The sequence below is a fragment of the Anser anser genome (genome assembly GCF_964211835.1).
Source record: "Anser anser genome assembly, chromosome: 13".
In the NCBI taxonomy this organism is placed as follows: Eukaryota; Metazoa; Chordata; class Aves; order Anseriformes; family Anatidae; genus Anser; species Anser anser.
In genome coordinates, this window is record NC_139734.1 from 5,788,161 (window position 1) to 5,800,461 (window position 12,301).

Sequence of the window (12,301 nt, forward strand, 5' to 3'; positions counted from 1 at the left end):
CTTTCCACCTTCTCCCTCTGCAAAGCCTCTATTTCAGGGACTGTTTACTTTTTTCCCCTTTCTGCTCCAAGTAGCATTTACTTTTATTATGCTACCCTTCAAGTTCTAAACTAGTTAGCCTTATCCCTCTGATGTGTAAATGGAGAGATCTCACCTTTGATAGAATTGACTTTGATTTTTTTTTAAAATCTGAAATTAGTCAGGGGTTAGCTCTCTTCCTTTCTCAAGTCACCTGTTGGCCTGCAGTGGTGTGAAAGACCTGTGCACATCAGAATAAAATTGGTTTTACATGAGTTATGAAAGAACTTCAGCGTGTTTGTGTGTAGTTCATAAGAATTTTTAGGGCTCTGGTGTGTGTAGCTTTCACTTCTATGCCTTTTAAATGGACCATGCTCTGCTTTGGAACCCCTTCAGGAAGAAGGGACAGTCTCTGTGTCGTCTCAAGATGGAGTGGCTTCCTACAGCTATCCCCAGAAGGTAGTATCTAGTATTCTGTTGTGGCAGCCCTGCGGGTAGATGACCACTGTGCTTAGCCACTGTGGGGGGTTTTGTTCTTCCCCTCTTAGTCTTGTTGCAAAGAACATAATTCCCTATAGCGCATAATGGAAGGGTGGAAAGATGCATTGGCAGGTGTCTGCAATTTAAATGGGTATTTTTAGGTCAATATTTTTCAAGTCAAGTTTTAGAGAACTTGGATAACTATTTACCTTCACAGAAGTGCACTTTGGAAGTTCTAGTTGTAAAGCGTGAACTTTTAAACTGTGATATTTCTGTAGCTCTTGTCCAAGCCAACTATAGAGGTAGTGTAATGAACACTGATTCTTTTGCAGGTGATGGTGAACTCTGCAGTGATCTCAAACTCCACAGGTGTTAATGTTGCTCCAGCTACAGTATTCTCAAATTCTGCTGCCTCCACTCAAGCCAGCATCACAACAGCTGTTCCCCCACAAACAGGGGTTCAGCCAGTCCTAGTGTCTCCCCCTTCAGTAGGGACACCAGGTAGTGTGCATGCTAAGGCTGTGAACTTGGATGTCTAACCTTTCAGTTGCGTTCTTACCTCCCATTTTTTCCTAGTTCTATGTATCCAAAACAGATATCAAGAGGTTAATGAAAATACCACTTGCTTTGGCTTAAATGACTTATCGGTAGTTGTAACTCCACTGCTGACTTTCATGTTCCTATGCTTTGAAGGGAACAGTTGCTGCTGAATTTGCATGGGAATTGGAAGTCTCTGCTTTGGAGTTGTTCCCCCCCACCGTTGCCTGCCTTTAGCCATCAATGTAAAGTGTTTTACTACTGGGTTCCTTTTTAAAAGACGGAAGTTCATGGCTGCTTCCTTGTGTTTTTACAGTTTTCTTTGTCTTGAGAGACTGGTGTAAGTCCTAGGTTTTACTACCTCTTCCAGAAGAGTTGCTGGCTGTGATAGCTCAAGGGCTGCAAAAGTGAATCAAATTCATTTTTGTGGTCCTTACTTAGCTCCTATCCCTAGCTACTTGCTACTTCTATGGCAAGATCAAATTTGTGACTTGCCACACGCTAACCACCTGGAATTGTCTTTCCTTTGTTATTGTGAAATGTCTGCCTTAAGAAAATGACTTTCCCTCCTTACAAAGAATATTTCTCATGTCTTCTGTAACTCTTCACTTCATTTAGCATCCAAAAAAAAAAATAAATCCCCACAAAACCCCATTGTAAAACCCCATTGTCATTCAGTTCTCCTTAATGCTGTCCCCTTTACCTGTTTCTTTTTACTTGTTTGGGTTATTTTGTACTCTAGTTGAGAGATCAGTCAGCACTGTTCTCTGTAAGTTAACTGGTGATGCAATTAAAAAGAAGCTGCTGTTCTACAAATGTGGGCCCCCTAATATGTGTTCAAGATAAATTTGTCTAAAAACTTTCGCCTGGTATGTTTTGAGCCTTCCCTTATTTTTGTGTGGTTTTGTCATCAAAAAACTGGTGATTTAAGTGAGGAGTCTTTTCCCTGTTGTTCTAGGACAGACAATTATATAAGGAAAGCCTGACCTACCCTCTAGTATGAACAACTGATTGAAAGAGGCATTTGTTCTTAACTGGAATATGAAGCATGTAAATAGATACACAATTAAGATGTGGAATTGGAACCTTTCCCATCTGGTTTTAAAACTTCTGGACTTTTGAAGTCAGGGGGAAGTGATTACTAAAGAGAACTTAACATTAAAGCTTACTTATGGGTACTGAGATGATAGGAAGTATACACCTAATTGTGTAACTTCATATCTTTCTCAGTTGAGGAAGATGCTATTGTAAATCTGACTTTACTTTTGTTTCCTTCTAATAGTAGCAGTTTCATCAGTGCCATTCCCAATTTACTCAGCTCCTCTTCCTCCGGTCAGTGAGGTGGGAGAAGCTGGTGCCGTTCCTCCGCCTTACTCTTGTGATCCCAGTGGCAGTGATCTGCCTCGAGGTAATGAAGGTATTGTGTTTTTACTACTGGCATAGTTCTGACTTGTCTTCTCCTTGGAAACTTAACAGAATACCTGTAGTGAGAAGAAGTGGCTCTTTACTTCTTATTCCATTTGAGCTGCAATGGTTTGGATGCTTACAGTAAAAATTCATAGTTCTGAATAACAAGTACGTGTCAGACTCAAACATGTGACTTACTGTAGCTTTAGACAGCATCCTAAAGAAACAAGTATCAGTGGAGAGTGTGCTTGTATCTGTATCCTACCACCTCTGGGTGGAATAATCATTTTTGATTTTTTTTTTTAAACCAGTTATGCGCTTATAAAGTTCTGGTGTTACACAGTTCGGTGGATATTGAGCTGTTGTCCTGTATGGCTTTGAGATGTCATTCTATAGTATTAGAAATAGATGATGGAGTGTATAGGTTTCTGTTCATTGAGTGCACATATTTCTTGTGTGCTGTCATAACAGCATCTTTTAAGGTAGCTTTTTGTCTGTCAAGCACCAAGCATGGGAAGACCAGTACAATAACTACTAGCATAACAGCTCAAAATTGGCTTTCAGCCTTGTCAGCTGAGCTTGGGCTTCACTTCTGAAGTGGTAGACTTTAATCAACTTGCTCCAATTTAAGAATACCTGTATACAGTGCAAAGTTGCAAGGCTTGGCTAACAGTGCGACAGGCATATACATACTTGATTTTGGGGTCATTAATATATCCCCTTATTCTATAATGCTTGTGTCTCTTGAGACACAAATAGGGTCTGTAGCTTGCAGAGCTTTGTTTCATTAAGTAAGCCAAAGATCAAGCTGTCTGCTGTCCCTACCATGAGCTAAGTACTTCTCAGCTACAGGAATAAGAGTCCTGCTTATTACTATGCTGTGTATCTTGCTTTTCTCTTGGGCCTCAAAGCGTTCCTGCCTAGTGTGCAGTGATGTGATAGAGGCACACATCTCAAAAGGAAGATAAAACTATTGTGATAGTGTCTGTCTTCACTGATGAAGGATTGCTTGTTTATGTGTAATTTGTGCAGCTGTAGAAAATCCTCTCTTCTCTGTGCATTGCCAATGGCTCAACTTACTCTGAGGATTAGAGACCTTAAAAAGGTTGTAAAAGCAGTTACTCAGCCTGCTTGTCCTGATAGCAGCATTTCTCTTGTCCTAATGTGTAGTGCAAATGCTCTGGGTAGGTGTTGGTGTTTACTTCTGGCTACCTATATGGACACTGCATCAAGTAAACAGCTTCAGGTGTTGCTGCCTTCTCTGGCAGACAGCTTGGGGGAGGCTGGTTTGGGGAGTAGTGAGGCCAAGCTAGAGGTAAGCTGTAGCTTGATCTGGAGAGCAGTAGGCAGGAAAACTGGATGTCTGCTTATACATTTGTTCTTGCAGTGGGTTCATCTCTGCCTGCTGTCTGAAATACACCTGGTCTTTAGGTATTCTCACCCCTTCATGGAGTAGATATGTTGAAAGTCAGAGCATGGTGGTTGGCTTGCTTGATAGCCACCTACAGGTAGAACAAATGTGACTTTTATCAAAGCCTTACCTTTTGCTGAAGCTCCTGACTCAAGAATTTTCTCTGCTGGTGTGGAGAGTAGCCTTTTATTCAGGGTTGAGTGAGTAAAAACTGGCTGCATAAATGTAGGGTGTGTAAAATCCAGCCACTTTTTTGCATTGTTTGGATTGGTATGCTTTCACTCTAAGTATCTAACATGAATTTCTCCCCACAGCCACCCTGGGAGGGAGAGGGGAAAAAAAACATGCCACAGCCTTGTAACTGTGACTGTATTTCAGATGTATGGTAGCTCTGAGTTGTAGTGCATTAGAATGTAAAGCTTGTGGCTCTTAATCCAAAATCTGTTATTTAAAGATGTAGCATAAAGTACTTCAGTAATGCAGATTGTTTTCATGCTTGATTCAATATATTTCCATCTAAAGTAGCTTCATTGTCCCTGTGTGGAGCTTGCATCAAAGTACTAATCCTAGAGGGCCTATTTCAGATAATAAGAGTTGCTATTGATATCTACAGTTCAGGTAGCTGCATCTGGTAGATTTCAAAGCAACTTTGGGCCAGAATGCTGTGAATTTTGAGATTTATTTATTTTTTGCCAGAAGTTGATCTGGAGAGAAAAAGCAGGATGCAAAAACATCATGGCATGGCTTCTCAAAGGTCTGCTGCTCTAATAGGTAGTGCCAAACACATTAGCGATATCTTTACTCTTTTGCAGGTGCTCTTGATTCCTGGTTTTGATCTTGAATTTTCTACTTTCCTACTGCAGTAGTATCACTGTAGGTGATCCTAAGTACCTGTCAGAGTTAATCATCTTCAGCTTTCATTAAATGCCCTTAACTGAGGCTTTCAGCACTCAGGATAACTGGGTGTGAAGTGTACTGAAAAAATCTGGAGTGGGTGTGGATTAATAACCTCTTCAGGCCCTGCCCGCAGTTCTTCAAGTGAGTCACTCCTCGTAGTACTGGCCATGTCCTTCTGGGGATAAACTCCAAATTTTTTTTAGAAGTTTAAATTTGGTAGTTAATGACACAAATGGTACATGTAATTCCATGTATTATTGCTGTCTACATTGAGACTATCATCAGTGTCACTACACAGAAGCTTTGGAGTAGTGTGTGGTAAGGTATTTGGATATACTTGACTTAAAGTTCTGTGCAGTTTCCTTTTAAAAAAAAAAAAACTACCTGCATGACTGGTGTTTCGGAGTCTGAGTTGTTAACAGGCTGAAGTTCTGGACTGGAGAGTAAGACAGGCCTTGTGCCGTAGTATTAATTGGTACTTCTGCATTTGTTCCAATTCTCAGAGACTCTTGAATCTTTTTTATAGAGTTTAGGGCTTGTGAAACTTATTTATTAATACAATGACCTTAGGTGTCTTAGCCTCATCTGCTCCCTTCCATTTGAAGCAGCTGCTGATAGACTGCTTGCTACTGCTGTGTTCCAGAGACCATTCCTTTCCTGCAGCGGCATTCAGGATTGATCTGAGAGTCACTCAGTGCAGTGAACTCTGTCTCGATGCCTTATGAGATTTTTATCAGTAGTAAATGTGGTCTTCGTATTTTCTTGTCAGGGTGGTTAACTTCTTCTGGCTTAGCTGTTGCTTAATAAGTTATTTTTTCTTTTACTAAAGAGTAACTGGATTTCTAGGCATCTAAAAGAAGAATATAAACAGACTGATCTCCTACTGTACCGGCTTCTGTTCTAGCATACCACAGACATCAGTATTTCCTGTATCAGTTTCACTTCGGTCTCCCGGCTCCTCCTTTGTACTGTTATCGCTGCTATGAAGCAGATGTTTCACTCAGTTCTTACACTTGATTTGCATAAACAGCTGAAGAACAAAATCAGGTTTAAAAAAGCCTTCTTTCAATGTAGGTGCAGTTTCAGTTAGATACTAAAAAGTTGGCATTTAGGTAAGTCTTCAGGTTATTTTCAGTATTTGACTGGGCAATGTCACAACCAAAGCACCAGCCTTTTCAGGAGTAAGCTTAGAGCTCTTAGCTAACTTAGGATATGCATACAGTTCCTTCTTCACATCTAAGTGGATTGTTGCCCTGATCAAATATGCTGAACAGTAAAACAGCTGAGAATTGGCAACAGAGGAATAAATCCTTGTTCATTTCAGGATTGGGGCTTGCATTTCTGATGCTATTCCTGTCTACAGCAAACTGACAGTACTATAGAAGAGCAGGGCTGTGAAAGGAAGCACATGTAGTAGCTGGATGGACAGGAAAGCTATGTGGAGTCAAGGTCATGGTCTAGGGAGGAGTGGATAGGTGGTAAGAAGACAGCAACACCTCTAGAGCTGCCATGCTTCCCCAAGTTGAAGCCTGTAGTGATTTGTTCATGTTGAGTTGTTTTCTCTGCTTTACTGGTTTGATTTTTTTTTGAGGTCCCAGCAGCACTAAATGATGTGTGTCTGTTTGTACTTGCATGCAAACCTGTTGCTGTGGAATAGGTGACTTACCTTTTTGAGCCTTTAAAACAAATCTCAGTTTTATGACTGAGAAATCAGTTCATGCACAGTTCTGGAACTGTCATAGGATTAAAACATGCTTGAACTTAAAAGGTTTTAAACAGCCCCACTGTTTTGGGCAGTTGGACTTTATAAACCTTGTTATTATTGGCAAGTGGTTTTAAACTTCCTCTGTGCTTCTGGGATTGCTCCTTAGTGATTCATGTGTTTGCCCTGAGTCAAATGATCCAGTACATGGAAGACAGAAGTAAAAGACTAGCTGCAAGAAGGCAGGAACTGAATTCCCTTTAACCCTAGTGAGGAAGGAGAAGGAAGGAACAGTCCTTACCTCCCCCCTGTATTCTGACATGGTTATAACAGTTTGGGGGACCTCAAAACCTAGTTCTGAAGGTTTTAGGGTTGCCGTATATGTTGTCCCTATTGACATCTCTCTGGGCAGAACCAGTGTGAAGCTGGGGTCTCTACGGAGTTGGGCCCTAGTCTCACGTGCCAGCCTAGTACACGGGTGTTCACAATGTGTATACAGACTGTGTATACAGTGTGTGTACATTGGGGGTCAATGACCACTGGCATATGAGGAGGTGGCTCCTGCCTTGTCTCTGCTTCCAGACACTTCCCTATTTCTATAGTGAGGAAAAGAGGGAGTGCTCTTAGCAGACACCTTAGTTCAGGACCTCATAATCAAATTCTTATTTGATGATGAAAAAGTTTCTAGGTGGGTGCTTAGACAATGGAGGCTTACAACAGATCTGACAAATATCACTTGAGGAATCAAGACCGGACTTAAAGCAATGTAATGACTTGCTAGTGTTGGGTCAGAGGTTGGACTAGGTGCTCTTGGAGGTCTCTTCCGACCTAAATGATTCTGTGATTCTGTAATGTTGAAGTTTGATTTGACATTAGTCAAGCACAACTATTGTACAAATACCTAACTGGATTAACTTAACGGGTCATTGTAACTATAGCATCTCTTCATATTCAAGACATATTCATCACCCTCAAAACATTAAAAAAAAAAATAATGCTAAAGTAGTTACTTAATCATTTAAGTGATTCTAAATGTTCTAATATGTAAACTTATTTTCCTCATCAGTTTATACTAACTTGCTCTTTAATGTCATGTCCTTTAATTTCAGATACAAAGGTCTTGCAGTATTATTTTAATCTGGGACTGCAAGTAAGTGCTTTTAAAACGAGTACAGTAAATTGCCTGTAAAAACTGCTGCTTTTCTTGACAGATGTACTGATGTATTTAAGACTTCCAAGTGTGCTAAATGTGTAGTTGACTATTAATACATATGGGCTTGCTTGGAGGAGATTAAAGTGTAGCTCAGGAAGTGAAGCTCTAACTCAAACTGTAAAGCATATTAGTACATCCAGTTGTTTACTTGGATTTTTGTGGAGGATGGTGGATAAATATTCTTTCTTTTAAGATAAAGGGAAGGAACCTGAGCCATTCTTAAAAAAAAAAAAAACTGCTTAGATGAGATCAAAGACCATTTAGAGATGTGTGCTTTGAATCCTCTAGGACATGCACAGCTGTGTTCAGACCATTTTTTGTGTTCTGGGAACCATTGCTCTGCAGTTGCCTGCAGCCATTGCCTCTGCACCAGCAGCTGTGGGCAGTGTCAGTGCTGGAACTCTGGGAAGTAAAAGTAGTACATTAGCTTTTTCAACTAAAGAAGTAGGGGGGAAAAAAATCTTGAATATGACCAAGTTTATTACAAAGACTCAAAATTCCTTAAGAATTAGAACTGCAGTGTAGAACTGAGGTAGTTGCAGCTATTCCAGCAACTCTCCTGGCAGTCTGTCTTTTTTTCCTCCTTTGTGTATAACTATCTTAGTGACAGTAGAGAAAAATGCACTTCTTCCTACTTTTAGATCTGAAACCAGCAGTGATTGGGAAGAAGGATGGGGAGTGTGGTTATATGCATGACTCTGTTTTGTTTTTTCCCCAAAAAGTATTACCACCAGAGCTATTGGCATTCCATGGTGTACGTACAGCCAGTACCACCAGCGTCACCAGTGGAAGCTTATCCAGCATATGCTGAGCCTGCTCACGTCCTAGATCAGTCAGTACCTCAGCTCTATGCTGATGCTGGGCGAGCTGAAGTGCATCAGGTTCCCTTGGAAGCACCTGCAAATGGTTAGTATTTGAGGATAAGACCACATACAGAGACTGTGAAAAGTAAGGGAATGATTTTCAGAGTGCAGCTGCTTGCTTGCACCATTATAGGAAGGATGAGGTTGGGAAGATGTAAAGTAAGCATTGTAATGGGTTACCACAAGTTCCTCTGCCATCTTTGTTACTGCTTAAAGTTGTTAGACTTACTGGTGTAGCCACCAATGCCAAAGGCTTTTTAAAGCTGTAAAAAAGAAAAGTAATCCTTTTTAGGTTTGTATTCAGCATGCTAATTTTAACTTGGAAGAACTTACTCTGAAATTGCGTTGAAGGCATTTCTTTCGCTCATTGATAAGCAAATAGTCATGGTATCAAAACAATGCCTGTTCTTAAAATAAAGGAGACAATTAAGTTTTGGCAAGCATCGAGCATTGCTACTTTCACAAGTATTTTTAAAAGAGATATTGCAGCCCGTAGTTTTAGGCTCTGCAAGCTGAGCTGTTATCTTCTGAATAGGCCTCATTGCTAGCTGTGTCAACTACTGTGTGGAAAAATTACAGCAAAACTTAGCTTCCTACAGCAGCTTTGTAAAAAGCTGGTAGATAGACTTGGCAGTAAATAAAAGGTTTGTATTAAATAAGGAAAAAGACGTCAAGAAGGTCAGATGCCTGGCTCGTGAAAGTCTGTGGAATGTGGCAAATGGTCAGTGTTGGAAAGAGCACATCGTGACAAATCTGTTGCTTGGATGCAGACAGGCTTAATGCTCTGATAATGCTTCAGCCTGTTAGCTGGGGTAGTTCTCCTGCATAGAATAGCATCATCTCAAGGATTAAATAGCCAAATAACACATTAGCCCTTTACCCAAGTTTCTCTTTAAGTTTTTACTTCTGCAGAATGCTGTTAAGTAATTCTCTAATGGGTTTTAGGGACGAGTCTAACTTGAGGATAACTCACCAACTTAGGTCCTAAGGTGACTTTCACCCTGCCTTTGGGAAGAAAATATAGGGGTATAAAGTTGTTATCACCTAAATAGATTTTTCCCTTATGGCCACCAAAATAATGCTATGTTCATTGTGATGAAAGTCTATATAAAAAGGTCACAAATATAGTAAGAGTATATGACAAGTGTTTTGTTCTTTTTTAGGTAACTTTCAAAATGCAGAGCCTCCACCCCCATCCCACGGCACAGTATACTACCCAGTGGTGTCAGATCCCTACAGCCAGCCATCTCTCCCAGGGTATGACTCTTGCATCTCTGTAGTACCTGCCTATCACTACCTTAGTTCCTGGCATCCAGTAAATCCACCGTATGGAAATTCCCCACGAATTCCCAATGCTGTAAGTTCTGGACCGCTACACCAAGTCAGCTATATTGCCTCACCTAACCCTGCACCACACTACGTGCCTCAAGGAATGTAAATCTGGGAGGTGTAAGCTCACTTCTTGCACTTGGTTTCTCGTTTCTTTTTTGTCAATTACATATTAATGTTGTTTCATAAGTGTTATCCTCTCTCAGTGGGCTGGGTTGATTGATTTAAGCTGCATTCAAGTTTCATGTTTCTTTCCAGGCTTATGCTAATGATAAGCTTGACAGGATGGTGTTTTGGTAGTTCATAGAAGAAAGCATAGGAAAAGAGTATACATACACTATAGTGTAGGGGAACACAAAGCATATATTTGACTACACAAAATGTATAAAAACAAGCTATCACTAAAGGAAAACGGCACCATATACCTCTGAGGGGTTACACTGGAACACTTAAACACATGGTTCTTATTTAAGCATGACTGCCATTACAACCACAGCTAAAAACTGGGTGCGGAGTTGTTAGGACAATTGTTTGAAACAAGTTGGTGTTCTCAGATTTCACCTTTGCAATTAGTGGTCATGTATTTGTAATAGCTGTATCTCCTCTGATTTCATTCTATGTAGGCTTCATGTCTCTTGAAAGTGTAAGAGTACTGTTGTGATCTGTTCTGCTGTACGTTGGTATGTATTTGTGAGCTTTGTTTTGTGAAAGCTGTTGCACAAATGGTGGTAGTCTTGGTGTTCAATTTGCACTGACAGCACAAAATAAAAGCATCTAACACAAGGAAGCGAGTGGTCATTTATCACTGGCAGGTTATGTTCCTAATGATTAGTGATCCAACAGGCAGGACTGAAGAAATGTAATTGTGTGGGGTAAGGTTGCTCCAACCTCCTATGAGAAAGCAGTAGCTTTTAACATGAGAGAGTGCAGCTCTAGCTGTGTTTTTGTTGAGTTTAGGCTTAAAATGTTGAATATTCTCTGCCTGCAAACTTAATTCTTTCCAATGACTGCACAGGCTCTGTCCCTGATAGAAACTTGCAGCGGATGTGCAAAATTGTCAGGTGGTGGCCCTGCCTTTAGCCTGGGCATCATGGTGGCATAGCCCTGTCCTGGGGTAACAAACAAGGGCACAACTGCAGGTTTAGAGCACCTTGGTGCTGAGGGCCCTAAAAACTAGTAAAGACCTCTATTTACCAAATCTTAACTTGACTGAAATGCTGAATTCAAGCTCAAATACCATACTTTTGAAAGTAATGTCTGCCAGGTCTTGTAAAGATCTGGGCCATCATAATTCAAACAAGCCTGACGTCCCCCATGTAGGCTAGGTAAGGAAATTAAGTTGTAATTTTGCAAAGTGGCATAATTGCTACTTGATAAAGCTGAAATAAACTGTGTTCTGTACTTTGTAGTGACTTTTTTTATATAGCTGAGTAGGGATAAAGAGAACCAACTGCAGAATGGGGTGGGAGGCGTGCCTTTACATCAGGCTGTCTTTTAAGTAAACACAGGAGCAAAAACAGCAGGAAAAAGTGACTCCTTACACCTTTATTTTAAAATTCATCTGGCACTTCTGGTGTTGATCTTATTTCCTTAAAACTCTTAAGGCTTTTTTTTCCTTCTCCTTTAATAAAGGTGGTGATATAATCCTCTTGTCTGGGGGTTGTAAGCTTGGCTTCTGGTTTGTCTCTTCAAATCTAATTGCTGTGCATTTAACTTGGTAGTTTAATAAGGTTTTTCAAGATGGAGGAGTCAGATGAAAAGTCAAAGCACAATAAAAACGATCCCTGATGAGCTAACTTGATTACGAGCTGCTGTACAAGTTTTAAAAAACACACACAAAATACGGTTCTACAAAGTAATGGGAGACCATTAGGATTTTGGCCTTTAGTATTTGTCTCTTTCAAAGAGCATGGGACTTGCACAGGCCTCTCTTAGACTGGGGAGAAGATACCACAGGGTTTTTTCCTCTCTGAAAAAGGATTCACTAGGCTAGCCTCTGAAAGGAATCTGTGAACCATGTGACTGACTTAGGCACTCAGAAATGGAACAGATTTAAGAAGTACAATCTCCATCATGGAGTCATTGAGTGCCTTTCCACCTCAGTCACGAGTGCCATCTGTCATATCCCAAGCAGTTGCTATTACTCACTGAAGTGAATCTCCCCATTTTCAGGCTTCGGCTGTGAATAATAATTCCTCCTTTCTTACACTGTCAGGGAGACAGCCTTGCTTTTTTATTCAAATGATTATCATAACTAAGAATTGATGTTTATCTCCTGGCAATTTTTTGTCTACAAGAGTCAACTTTTTTTTCTGCTGTTAGAAACACAGATCAATAATTGTGGTAGGGAGTCAAGATTTTTATCTTTTTGCTTATCTTTCTAGCAGGTGGATTTTTCAGTGTTTTTTCAGTTGTGACTTGATGCATGTGTTTTTGTCAGGGCT

At 40.4% G+C, this 12,301-nt stretch overlaps 1 protein-coding gene across 1 annotated transcript in view; it reads left to right on the plus strand.

The window, feature by feature from the left end:
* The window catches only part of ALG13 (ALG13 UDP-N-acetylglucosaminyltransferase subunit), a 31,527-nt gene extending 20,887 nt beyond the window's left edge, over positions 1-10,640 (plus strand). Inside the window, exons 23-28 of the mRNA XM_083796911.1 lie at positions 415-477; positions 831-999; positions 2,318-2,443; positions 7,562-7,602; positions 8,388-8,571; positions 9,692-10,640. Of these exons, the coding sequence (XP_083653037.1) occupies positions 415-477; positions 831-999; positions 2,318-2,443; positions 7,562-7,602; positions 8,388-8,571; positions 9,692-9,966 (858 nt within the window). The 3' untranslated portion in view covers positions 9,967-10,640. The remainder of the gene's footprint in view (positions 1-414; positions 478-830; positions 1,000-2,317; positions 2,444-7,561; positions 7,603-8,387; positions 8,572-9,691) is intronic.
* The last annotated feature ends 1,661 nt before the right edge of the window (positions 10,641-12,301 follow it).